General features: G+C 44.6%; 1 protein-coding gene across 1 annotated transcript; it reads left to right on the forward strand.

Moving 5' to 3' along the window:
* Positions 1-12510: 12510 nt before the first annotated feature.
* LOC142628899 (uncharacterized) lies at positions 12511-12924 on the forward strand. The gene has a single exon (XM_075802931.1). It carries the CDS (start codon positions 12511-12513, stop codon positions 12922-12924), a length of 414 nt encoding a protein of 137 aa, XP_075659046.1.
* Positions 12925-14176: the final 1252 nt, after the last annotated feature.

Raw genomic sequence — 14176 nt, forward strand, 5'->3', positions numbered from 1 at the left:
GGATTCCTACGGGGAAAGGACCTAAGATATCCAGTCCCCACTGTGCGAAGGGCCATGGGGCCGTCATTGGGGTCTGGTATTCTGACGGCTGTCTAGGCACATTGCTATAACGCTGGCATTGGTCACATACCTTGACATAGGCTTTAGCGTCTGCCTGCATTGTTGGCCAATAGTAGCCGACACGGATGATCTTATGGACAAGGGACCTTGCCCCTGAATGATTTCCACACGATCCTTCATGAATTTCCCTTAGAACATAGTTTGACTCGTCAGGAGCCAAGCATCTTAAGTAGGGTTGGGAAAAGCCTCGCCTGTACAACACCTCATTTATGAGGACATACTTGGCCGACCGGACCCTTAACTTTCTCACTTCATCCTTGTCTTCTGGAAGCCTCCCATCTTTGAGGTAAATTATTATCGGACTCATCCAATTCTCTCCTCCTCCTATCTGCTGTATGTCAGGGATGTCTATGCTCGGCATGTACTGGATGTCGCCGAACGCGTCTATGACCCCTGCCGAGGCGGCTTTTGCCAAGGCGTCTGCTTCCGCATTTTCCTCCTTGGGAAGTTGAATAAAACTTATGGCTGAAAATTTTCGGGCAAGGCGTTTCACTTTGTTGAGGTACTTCTTCATTCGATCTTCCTTGACATCACACATCCCATTTACTTGGTTAATGACCAGTTGAGAGTCTCCTCTGATTGTTAACGACTCCACCCCTAAGGACTTGGCCAATTCCAACCCCTTGAGTAGAGCCTCGTACTCAGCCTCGTTGTTGGTAGTTGGATACTGCAGACGAGCCGCATACTCCAGCTTTTCACCCTCAGGGGACTTCAGTATAATTCCAATCCCTCCTGCATACAGTGTGGACGATCCGTCTACATTAACCACCCACATTTCATTTCCTTCGTCCTTGTTCAGGTCGTCCTGACTGGGGGTGAATTCTGTAATGAAATCTACCAACGCCTGCGCCTTTATCGTGCTCCTTGGGAGGTACCTGACATCAAACTCACTGAGCTCAACGGCCCACTGTACTAGCCATCCAGCAGCTTCCAACTTGCTCATCGCCTTTTTTATGGGATGGTCTGTTAGGACGTTGATGACGTGTGCCTGAAAATAGTGTCTCAGCTTCCTGGAAGCCGTGATTAATGCGAAGGCTAGTTTCTCCATCATCGGGTATCGTCCTTCTGCCCCTCTCATCGCGTGGCTTGTGTAATAGACCGGCTTCTGGACTCTCCCCTCTTCTCTGACTAATGCTGAGCTTACTGCGTGTGGGGACACTGCCAAGTACAAGTACAACTCTTCCCCAGGTACAGACGGACTCAACAGTGGTGCCGTCATTAGATACGTCTTCAAGTCTTGGAAGGCCTTTTGACACTCGTCCGTCCATTCAAAAGGCTTCCTAAGGACTTTAAAGAATGGTAAACATTTGTCAGTAGCTTTCGATACGAACCTGTTGAGGGCGGCGACTCGTCCAGTAAGAGACTGGACTTCCTTGATATTTTTCGGTAGCTCCATGTTCAGTATCGCCTGGATCTTATCCAGATTTGCCTCAATTCCCCTGTGCGACACCATAAACCCCAAGAATTTACCCGATGAAACCTCGAAAGCACACTTGCTCGGATTTAATTTCATGTGGTACCGTCGCAACGTATCAAAAGTCTCTTGAAGGTCGTCCAGATGTTTATCCTCGTCCTGGCTCTTCACCAGCATGTCGTCCACATAAACCTCCACATTTCGCCCGATTTAAGGACGGAACATATGGTTAACCAGCCTTTGGTAGGTCGCCCCCGTGTTCTTCAAACTGAAGGGCATTACCTTGTAGCAATACAACCCTTGGCTCGTGATGAATGAGGTATTCTCCTGATCCGCTTTATTCATCTGAATCTGGTTATACCCTGAGAAAGCATCCATGAAGCTAAGTATCCTGTGACCTGCCGTCGAGTCCACTAACTGGTCAATGCATGGCAATGGGCAGCTATCCTTGGGGTAAGCTTTGTTTAGATCAGTGAAGTCCACGCACATCCGCCACTTGCCATTAGCTTTCTTGACCATGATTACGTTCGCCAACTAGTCTGGGTAATGAACTTCTCGGATGAACTTCGCGGCGACCAACTTCTGCACCTCTTCCTTAATGGCATTGTCTCATTCAGGAGCAAAAACTCTTCTCTTCTGACGCACTGGTTTCGAATAGGGACTCACGCTCAGGTTATGGGCAATAACACTCGAATCAATGCCGGGCATGTCCTCATGACTCCATGCAAAGACATCAAGGTTTTTCTTCAGAAACCAGACCAAAGCGCGTTTTGCCCCCTCTTCCATGCTCGCCCCAACTTTAGTACACTTCTTAGGCTGGTTATCGTCCAAAGGGATGTCCTCTAGTGCTTCAGTGGGTTCCGCCGCGATTCTCTGTCCGTCTATACTCATTGCCTGCATGTGTTCGTCCATTGCTAACATAGCCAAATAGCATTCTTTGGCAGCCAATTGATCCCCTTGTACGTGGCCTACCCCGTGCTCAGTTGGAAATTTGATGGACAGGTGGTAAGTAGAGGTTACCGCCTTCCAACTATTCAAAGTTGGTCTCCCGATAATTGCATTATATGACGACGCACAATCAACAACAAGAAAATTTACCTCCTTGGTTATCTGCTATGGATATGTTCCAACGACCATCGGTAATGTAATGGTACCCACCGGTTGCACCTTCATTCCTCTGAACCCTACCAACGGCGAGTTCACTAGTCGAAGTTGATCTCGTCCTAGTCTCATTTGTTGGAATGTGGGGTAGTAGAGGATGTTTGCAGAGCTACCATTGTCTATCAACACCCTTCTGGTCATGTAGTCAAAGATGAGCAAAGTGATGACTATCACGTCATCATGTGGGTTATTAAGTCGTCCTGCTTCCTCGTCCGTGAACGTAACGACATGCTGGTCTACTTCCTCGGTCCTTGGTCGTCCGGACAACTGGATGTTCTGCACCGCCTTCAGATATGTCTTTCTTGACTTGGATGACTGCGCTGTCGAGTTTCCTCCTATAATCACCCTTATTTCTCCTAGCGGGGGTCGTGATGATTCTTCTACCTTGGCTTTCATTTTCTCATCTCTTTGGTCTCGTCCAAGGAAATTCCTCATTTTTCCTTGTCTAATGAGGTTTTCTATCTGCTGTTTCAAGTCAAAACACTCGTCCGTGTCATGCCCGTGGTCTCTGTGAAAGCGACAGTACTTGCTCTTGTTACGCTTGTTGGGGTCTCCCTTCATTTTATCTGGCCACTTCAAGGACGGATCGTCCTTGATCTGCATAAGAATTTGCTCTAGTGGCATATTCAGGGGGTGTACTGCTGATTCCTCGCGGAGGAACTCGCCTTCTTGCTCTCCTTATCTTTCCTCTCGTTTACCCGAACTTTCTTTGGATGAGGTCCCTGGTCCGGATAGCGATGGTGGCCCAATTCCGAGCGTTCTGCCCTTTTTCTTTTCTTGGCTATGATAGCGTCTTCAGCATTCATAAAATTCTGGGCCGAATGGACAAGCTCGGCCATAGTATGTGGTTCCTGCTCGTAGAGCTTATGAATGAACAAGTTAGAATTGACCCCATTGTGGAAAGCGACCAGCAATAGCTTGTCATCCATCTCATCCACCGTTAAGGCTTCTCTATTAAACTGGGTGATAAAAGATCGCAAACTCTCATTGTCCCCTTACTCTATAGTCAGCAGGCTAGAGGAGGAACGTTTGTGACGCTGTCCTCCAATGAAGTTGTTGACAAACAGCTTACTCAGTTCTTCAAATGATCCCACTGAGTTTGGGGGAATCTTACTGAACCACACTCGCACTGGTCCCTTGAGTGTGGTGGGAAAAGCTCTGCACATGATCTCGTCTGGGACCCCCTGCAGGTGCATGGTCATCTTGAAAGTTTCAATGTGATCACAAGGGTCGCGATTTCCATCGTACGAGTCTAAAGAAGGCATTTTGAATTTCGGGGGTAGAGGGTAACTGTTGATGGAAGCTGTGAAAGGGGAGTCCGTTCGGTGGACCATATCGTCTACTGGGTTTGACCTCCTCATATTCTCCCTCATCTCATCCATGACTTTCCTCATCTGGTCCATCTCTCTCTCTAAGTGTGGCATCCTTTTTGAAGTGGTACCCCTTGTCTGATTCTCGGACTCTACATTTTCCCCCCCTCTTTCCTGACTCGGGGCCCTTCCCTCCATGTGCCCCTCTTGACACTGCCTCATGAGGTTGATCTCCCTATTCAACTCTTGGTTTTGACGTGTCAGTTCTGCCATAGCGGCAGTCATGGATTGTATGTGCTGAATAGAAGGCGGTTTCATTACAGATGCTAATTTGCAATCGCGAAGGGGATTGCTGGATGCATCCCTACTCTCCTAGTGGCCTAGGTTGGTAGCCCTTGATCTTGTTCGAACCATTCAGCCTTTTGTCTGGGATAGAGTAACTTTTTACAACAAAAACACGATTGAACAAAAAAGGACTGAGTATTGTTTGTATGCTGTCCTTGCGCGTTCCCACAGACGGCGCCAACTGATGATGTAAAGAAAATCAGTAGACTGGATGCTTCAGACTTGAAAGGACTACTGGTTCTCTCTACGGCCTGAAAAAAGAAAGAAAAGCGAATCAAAGGCAACCGGGGCTGCCGGCCAAAAACCCTCCGATGGCAAAGTTTGTTTTTCTCTCTATGTTATCTGAGTTTCAACTTTTCTGGAGTAAAAAATGAACATACCTTGGCTTTGTCTGAAACAATCTTTATATAGTGTTCTTATAGGCGGTTATCAAAATTGGAACTTCTCTTGGATTCAAGGAGAGGTAGAAATCAAATGTAACTTGCATAACTATTTAGAAGTTATGCTTCTGTTCCACAACAGATACCTGGCGGTTATGCGTGGGATAAGGGATTATCACATCATATTCGGAGATTTTCCTAAGTATGATACCCTCGTCCTGGAGTTCCTTAGTTGATTGTGCTTTGGTACACGCGCAGGGGCTGTCTCATCTAACAAGCAAATTCCTTCAAGACGAGGTTATCGGCACTCTGGACGAGTACATCGCTCTAGTGGTGCTTACCTCGTCCAGGGCTCTTCTCCCCTGGACGAGGTAATTGTAGGTAAGTTTCTGAGGGTGTTTACAATAGTAGGTGGGTTATGGACGACCTGTATGGACAACTCGGAGATAGGCTAAATCAGTTCCCTATCAATATATAATACATCAAACAAAGATGACTTATTTATAGCCATTATTTAAAAGTCAAAAGGGGTTTAAGGTGATGAGCAACCTTCGCGACCGTAGATGAAACAAGGTTTTGGTGGCTTTGGAACACATGAAGTATATGGCTTTCCACGACCACACTCAGGGTAGGACTTTCTAGGTGGAGATGGCGTAGTTGCAGTTTGAGATGGTGAAGTCACAGGTGGAGATAGCGGCGTTAAAGGAGGATTTAGTGGCTTCCTGGGGCCGGGTAGACATTCACGATATGACTTTCCACGACCACACGTAACTACTGGCTTATCAGGATCCTGAGAAGGTACTCCTACTGCAGATTGATCTGAGATATGATATGAAATAATTATCCGAATATATATTGCTGGAGAATTTTAATATTAAATAATTAAAAAGAATAAATATTATAATAAAAATGTAAAGATTAGTGAAAATGTTTAATCTTACATTAAATAGTGTGGCTTGTGTTCAGTGGAAGTTTCTACTGGACACGTGTCCACTCTTGGATACGTGTTCGAATCTAAACGTGTTCAGTGAAATTTTTCACTGGACAGAAGCCTTACCCCACATTAAAAAGAAGAGAAACTATTTTATTCTTTTTAATTGTGGTGATTAATGAGCTAATATGAATTGTCTTAAATATTGGGCCAGATACGTACTCCTTAAGAGAGAGGTGAAATGTGGAGGTGTTACTGCAATATACACTAAAAAAAAAAAAAAAAAAAAAAAGACAAATACAACTATCTACTAGAAACTATAGTGTTGTCACCGGCTAAATCTCTAGTGGCATTGATTTTAGAAGTCAAGGTTGACTAGAATAGACTTAAAATTGATGAGGGATCTTCCACTCTTCCCTCCTTTTTCTTTAGTCAAATAGATATATATTTTCAAACCTGAATTTAACTGTGGAACTAGTATTTTTTTCTTTTTAATATTTGCAATGAAGTAAATATCGGTATCTTCATTCAAATCTAAGTGTTTCTTTTTCTTTTATTTTTTTGTAACACATTCCCAAATATAAGTCGAAAACTGATTTTTATTAATAAAAAAAAAAAATTCTTATGAAAAATTCCACAATTTTTTAATATAAAATATAAGGACATTTTAGGTACAACATTTTTCTAGATAAAATTATTTTTAATGTTCATACAGTCAATGCATGTACGTTGTTGCAGTGATGGTCACACTTTTTTATTTTTTATTTTTTTTATTAATATTTTATATCCATATTGACATTTTTCCAATCGACGTTTATAAATAAAAAATATTTACAGTGTTATAAATTATAGAACATGGGATCTCTCTCTCTCTCTTCTTATTGAGACTAAACCAAGATTGGTCCGTCATTTTGGGGCTTTATAGCTTCTTTCTCTCAACACAGAAGATTAAGGTGGAGGGAAAAAATTGAATCACTATTTGAGAAGGGGAATAGAAAGAGTGTACTGAAGATCATTCTTTTCCTTTTGGTGAAACCAACCTAGAATTTTTATTTTCCCACAATTTTGAGGGACTTTTTCTACTTGGGTCCCTTAGGCAATTGCCTAAGTTGCTTACCCATAGAGTCAGACCCGATTTCCTTTGTTGTGACGCCTTAATTATTTTTCCAAATTAAAATCTAAATCAAATGAGTAAACCTTGAGTGAGTCTTTTTAAAGTCAATTGCGCTCCCCCTTGTGCAAGTGTAGGGATATAGTTAATGAATTGTCGTAATCTAATTTTTGCCATGTTCACCTTTGAGGGTTTTCACTTTGGCGACTTGTGAGATATAATGTAAAGTGTGTGACACGTGTCCTACAATAGAGTGATGTGTATGTGTAAATAAGTCTTGAAGAGGGTGAAATTAAAGTGGACGAACAAAATTTACGAGACCTACCATGGGTAGCTTCACTAGGTCGACGGACAAAGAGATAAAATGGCAACAACGCATCAAAGGTGGACGGATGACCTGTGGTGAACAGATCACCTGCAATGGACGGATAACAGTTCAGATGGATGCTAAGGTTGACGGTGGCAAAAGGCCACGTGGCAATGACATGGCTTATTTGGTCCCCAAGGAACTTCAAACGACAGTAACTTGTGCTCCACAATTAACCCTAGTCAGTAAAGCCTCTATATGAAAAGGGTCCCTTAAAATGCGCGCATTTATGAAGATCTTCTCTACAAGAAAATATTCCTCTTCGCCAAGGAACCAAGGTCGCTTCCCCACTACCATAAAAATGCCAAAACCTTCAGAAAACGAGGAACACGTAATTCACCCCAGCTCTGGCACTCTAGGGTTGTGACAGTTTTTTTTGACTTAACCTTCAGAGGGTATTTGGCTAGTACCACACCGGTAGTCTCGAGGTTTTCTTTCTTGGTGTTGTGCAGGTGTTGTTTGGCACGTAAGAACCGTGCAACTTACTGACGATCTTTGGCATCATTATTTGGCGCCATCTGTGGGAAATAGAATGTAAGTGAGCCGTGTTGCTGCTTCCCAGAAAAAGAGTTGCATGGTGCTTACTCGCTCAATGGCAACCAGCACCAACAACCAAGGAGACGAACCATGTACCACGGCCCTTGAGAGACAGATTTAGACACTTGCTACGACGGTTGAATGCCTTACCCAGCAAAACCATGACTTGGAAGAACAGCTGCGCCAAAGGAACGTTGAGCCCCGAGACCAAGAGGGGGAGCAAGAGGGCAATAGCCTTCAGCACAATGATAACAGGCAAAATCGAGAAGGGCCAGAAGGCAGTAATGTCATGAGTAGGCCGATGGCCACAGATATCACCCCACCGAACCTGGTCGTAAATATGCAGATGATGAGGGAACAGATGGATTTGATGATGAACGCCCTTAGAGGACAAGTATCAAGGGATCTCAACGAACTAGTGCATTGGACGGATTCACCCTTCACTACACCCGTTACTTCGTTCCCTCTTCTACCAAAGTTCCGCATTCCGTAAATAGAGGCCTACGACGGGCCGAAGGACCCATTATACCACTTGGAGAAGTTCAAGACCCTCATGCACCTGCAGGGTGTAGTGGACGAAATCATGTGCCGGGCCTTTCCCACAACATTGAAAGGTCTTGCAAGAGTATGGTTTAGTAGGCTGACGCCAAACTCCATCAGTAACTTCAAGGAGTTAAGCGCCCAATTTGCCTCGCACTTTATTGGGGGGCACAGGTACAAGAAGTCGACGGCGTGCCTAATGAATATCAAGCAACGGGAGGATGAGACACTAAGGTCTTATATCACCCGCTTTAACAAGGAGGCCCTCTTGATCGATGAAGTAGACGACAAGATACTTGTACCAGCATTCACCAATGGACTACGGAAGGGTAAGTTTTTGTTTTCCCTATACAAGAACGACCCGAAGACCATGTTAGACGTGCTTTACAGGGCTACCAAATACATGAACGCGGAAGATATGCTACTCGCACGAGAGGAAAAGCCTAGGAAGAGAAAAAGACAGGAAGAAGCAAGTCAGGAAAGAGGATGGAAGGCCATGAGGACGAGAGACAGACGGGAGGATAGACGCTCCAAGGTCCCCACGGCAAGGTTCACAAATTTCACCCTACTAAACGTTTCCATTGATCAGGTACTTATGTAGATCAAGGATGAAGGATCATTGACATTTCCTGGCAAGCTGAAAGGTGACCCCAACAAGAGGTCCAGGGACAAGTACTGCTGCTTCTATTGAGACCATGGCCATGATACGTCTGAATGCTACGATTTGAAGTAGCAAATAGAAGCCTTGATCAAGCAGAAAATAGAAGCCTTGATCAAGCAGGGTAAATTGCAGAGGTTTGTTAGCAAAGAAAAGACAGACTAGCCATAAGAGCAGGGCCCCCAGAGGGAAAGTGAGCGCCCTAAACCACCCATATGGGACATAAGGATGATTGTAGGGGGCACCACAACTTCCTGTTCAACTAAGAAGGCATGCAAGACCTACCTCTAGGTGGTTTAGAACGTCCAGCTGACAGGTTTGGTCCCAAAGATGGCGCGCATCGACAACCTGGTGATCGGGTTCTTAGAGAAAGATGCTCGACGTCTCCATCATCCACATGACGACGCGCTTGTTGTGAGTATACGGATTGGGGACTACAACACTCACAGGGTCCTAGTAGATAACGGCAGCTCCACTGATATACTCTACTACCCAGTATTTGAGTAAATGAGGATTGGGAGAGAATGGTTGATTCCAACTGATGCACCACTCGTTGGGTTCGGAGGAACAAGAGTGTACCCACTAGGCGCGGTCACCTTGCTTGTCATAGTTGGCGATTACCCCCAGCAGATCACCAAGGATGTTATGTTCCTGGTAGTAGTCTGTTCATCTACTTACAATGCCATTTTGGGCCGCCTTACCCTCAATTCATGGAAGGCTGTAACCTCCACTTACTACTTGATGATTGAGTTCCCCATCGAGTACAGGGTAGGAGAAGTATAGGGAGATCAAGTAGCGGCGCACGAATGTTATATCGCCATGCTAGAGATGGACAACCATTTACTAGCAAAGTGCATAGAAGAACAGTGACCGGTGGCGGTGCCAGTAGAAGGGATAGAAGAGGTGCTCCTTGATGACTCCAAACCCGAGCAGACGACAAAAATAGGTGCTCTTGCTAGCCCACCAGTCCGCCAGGCCTTAATATCATTTCAAAGAGAGAACCAGGATGTCTTTGCTTGGAGCCATGAAGACATGCCCGGAACTGACCCTTCGGACATTGTCCACAAGTTGAACGTATCACCCTCTTTCCCTCCCATTTGCTAGAAGAAACGGGTGTTCGCTCAAGAACGGGACCGGGCCATAGAGGAGGAGGTTTGCAAGTTACAGGAGGCAAAATTTATACGACAAGTGTACTACCTCGACTGGCTGGCCAATGTGGTAATGGTCAAGAAAGAAAATGGAAGGTGGAGGATGTGCGTGGATTTCATAGGTTTGAACAGGGCGTGCCCCAAGGACAGCTACCCATTCCCAAGGATTGATATCTTGGTGGATTTAACGACAAGACACCAACTATTGAGTTTCATGGATACATTTTCTGGGTACAACCAAATCAAGTTGGACGAAGCTGACCAGGAGAAGACTTCTTTTGTCATAAACCAGGGCCTCTTCTGCTATAAAGTGATGCCGTTTGGCCTCAAGAATGTAGACGCGATGTATCAGAGGCTTATGAACAAGATGTTTGTGCACCAAATTAGGAGAAACGTCGAAGTGTACATAGATGACATGCTGATAAAAAGCGTATAGGAGGACGACCACCTAGACGACCTAAATGAGACTTTCGAGACCCTCAAGCACTACAACATGAAGCTGAATTCGAACAAGTGTACGTTCGGAGTGACGACAGGGAAGTTCCTGGGATTCATGGTATCCCAAAGGAGTATTGAAGTCAACCCAGACAAGGTACGGGCTATCATGGAGTTAGCTCCACCAAAAACCACCATGGAGGTACAGAGTTTGAATGGTAAGATTGCTGCGTTGAACAGATTCATTTCAAGAGTGACAAATAAGTGCTTTCCCTTCTTCTGCACATTAAAAAGGGCCTTTGAATGGACGACCGAGTGTCAACGAGCGTTCGAGGATCTAAAGGCATACCTTTCTTCCCCACCTTTGTTAAGCCCATCCAGACCAGGAGAGGAGCTCTTCTTCTACTTAGCCGTCTCCTCAACTGCTGTCAGTACAGCTCTAGTCAGGGAAGGGGACGGGGCCTAAAAACCCATATACTTCACATGCAAAGCGCTCTAAGGGGCAGTAGAGAGGTACCCACCTATGGAGAAGCTCGCCTTCACGTTGGTAACTGTAGTGCGTATACTCAAACCATACTTCCAAGCCCACACTGTAGTTGTCTTGACAGAAAGACCCTTGCAGAGAGCAATGAGCAGTCTAGAAGCGGCTGGACAGATGGCGCTATGGGCGATCGAGCTGAGTGAGTTTGACATATAGTATTGTACGCGTATGATCATAAAAGGGTAGGTTATTGCCGACTTCATTGCTGAATTCACTCACATGGATGAGCAGGGAGCAGAAGGGAACCCCCAATGGATGATCCACACAGACGGGTCGGCAAATAAACATGCAGGAGGAGTTGGTATAGTACTTCGCAGCCCAAAATGAGATGAGGTTGAGTGCATGGTCCGACTTGACTTCCCTACAACAAACAATGAGGCCGAGTACGAAGCTCTAATAGCAGGACTAGATCTCGCGCAAACAGCAAGGGCCACGGATGAGATAGTGCATTGCGACTCCCAAGTGGTTACCAGTCAGATTAACAGTGGTTACGAGTATAGAGGAGAACGGATGAAGGAGTACCTCGAACAGGTGAAGAATCGGATGCACAACCTCAATGTAGAATTCATTCAAATCCCAAGGGAGGAGAATGAGCGAGCCGACCATCTTGCCAAGGCGGCATCAGCAGATAACATATCTTTCCCTAGTCAGGTACTCTTCTTTGTTTAGAATTTACCAATAATAAACACAGTCAGTGTGCAGGAGATAGGTATCGAGGACAACTAGATGACACCAATTATCTCCTACCTAAAAGACGGTGTGTTGCCTGATGATAAGGAAGCTGCGAGGAAGTTGAGAGTTTATGCTGCATGATTTGTATTGATCAAAGATATCTTATACAAAAAAGGTTTCTCCCGCCCTTACCTAAGGTGCTTTATCCCCGAGGAAGCGGACTATGTCATGAGAGAAGTCCACGAAGGAGTGTGCAGGAACCACTCGGGATCGCGATCCTTAGTTCATAAGTTGATTAGGGTTGGATACTATTGGACCACTATGCAGAAGGATGCCCAAGCGTACGTCAGAAAATGTGACAAATGTCAGAGGTTTGGCAACCTCATAAGGCAACTGATGGAGGAGCTCACCCTAATGATAGCCCCATGGCCCTTTGCTCAATAGGGGCTTGATATCATGGGACTGTTTCCTACAGCAGTCAGGCAATTGAAATTGCTACTAGTCGGCATAGACTACTTCACCAAATGGGTTGCAGACGAAGCCCTGGCTAGCATCACGGAAAAGAATGTACGTAGTTTTGTATGGAGGAACATCGTTTGTAGGTATGGTATACTTAGGGTCCTGGTCTCAGACAACGGGAAACAATTCGATAACAACGTATTCAGGGACTTTTGCTCATAGCTTGGGATTGAGAAACACTATTCGTTGCTCGCACACCCTCAGGCCAATGGACAGGTTGAGGTCACAAACCGATTCTTGCTGAAAATCATCAAGACTCAGCATGAAGGGGCAAAGGGTATCTGGCCGAAAGAGTTGCCAAGCGTATTATGGGTATAGAGGATGACGGCAAGGACACCTATAGGAGAAACACCATTTCAACTTGCGTATGGCAGTGAGGTGGTCATCCTAGCTGAGGTAGGTCTCACAAGCTACAGAGTAGCGAACCATGACGAGGAGAATAATGATGAGGTGATGCGCCTACAGCTCAATATGGTAGATGAGGTCAGAGCGACGACTGAACAAAGGTTGGCACGATACCAAAACCTTATGGCCAGGCACTATAACTCCCGGGTGAAATACAGGGACTTTCAGGAAGGAGATCTCGTCTTGAGGAAAGCAATGGGCGCCACCAAAGACCCCTCCCATGGGAAATTAGAACCTAATTGGGAGGGACTGTATAGGATCACATCATGGCATAGGAAGGGCACCTACTACCTCAAGACACTGAACGGAAAAAAGCTGCAGCATCCCTAGAATGCGGAGCACCTGAAGAAATACTACCAGTAGATAATGGCACAAGCGACAACACTTCTCATTTCCAGTTTATTTTTCTAGTTTATAACTTTAGTTTTTATTATTATTATCTGCGGTACTTTTAGAGCCTAAAGGGAAATTTTCTTATTTTTCATGAACAAAATTCTACTTGCATATCTATCATAATAAGAGGAGTTTATTCAAAACATGTTGAATATTTTTCCAGATTATTAATCACCAAGTCCATAACCTGGACGGATCATCCTAAGAAGGATGCAATTTATTCAGTAAGTCCATAAAGTGGACGGATCATCTTAAGAATGGTGAAATTTATTTACCAAGTCCATAACTTGGACGGATCATCCTAAGAAGGATGAAATTTATTCACAAAGTCCATAAAGTGAACGGATCATCCTAAGAGGATGATATTTATTCAGTAAGTCCATAAAGTGGACAGATCATCCTAAGAGGATGAAATTTATTTAGTAAGTCCAAAAACTGGACGGAACATCCTAAGAAGTATGAAATTTATTCAGCAAACCCATAAAGTGGACAGATCATCCTAAGAAGGATGAAATTTATTCACTAAGTCCATAAGCTGGGCAAATCATCCTAATAAGGTTGAATCACAAAATCCGTAAGGTGGACGGACATCCCAAAAAGGACAGTTCGTTCACAAAATGGATGGGTCACATAAAAGGGTGGACCAAGCAAGGTAAACAGATTCACTACATAGATAGACTAGCTTCGTTCACACAAGGATGAGCGCAAAGTAGATAGGTGTATATTATAAAACATTTAATTAAAATATTATAGAGGAATGTCTACATAAAAGCCTACAAAATGATAGGAAATGGTTAAAATTAACAGAGATACTGTTCTCCCAGGCATTTTCAAATCTGAACAAAAGTGAAATAAAAATGAAAATAACTACTGTGGGGTGACGGGGGTTTCCTCCTCATTCTCATCAAATGTCTGGACCTCGGGTTGACAGGTGCAATCCTCAACGGACTCTTTTGTATTAGCTTTTTGAGCATCACCGTCGCTGGGGTCATCACCAAAGAGCTCGTTCGTCCCTTCCGAGTCAACGGGGTGAGCAGGAGTCTGGCCTTTAGGATCTATGGTAATGTACGAAAGGTTCAAGTCTAGGCAATCCTCGAAACCGTCAGCAAAGGATATGCCCAGTTCACTTAGAAGAGCATCAGAATCTCAATACTTTTGTATAGCGTCAATCTTTGCCTAACGGAGACTA

Source organism: Castanea sativa, chromosome 1, assembly GCF_040712315.1.
Source record: "Castanea sativa cultivar Marrone di Chiusa Pesio chromosome 1, ASM4071231v1".
NCBI classification, from domain to species: domain Eukaryota; kingdom Viridiplantae; phylum Streptophyta; class Magnoliopsida; order Fagales; family Fagaceae; genus Castanea; species Castanea sativa.

Bases quoted from the DNA above. Each gene is read 5' to 3' on its own strand.
- LOC142628899 (XM_075802931.1), top strand. From the start codon at position 12,511: ATGACGGCAAGGACACCTATAGGAGAAACACCATTTCAACTTGCGTAT.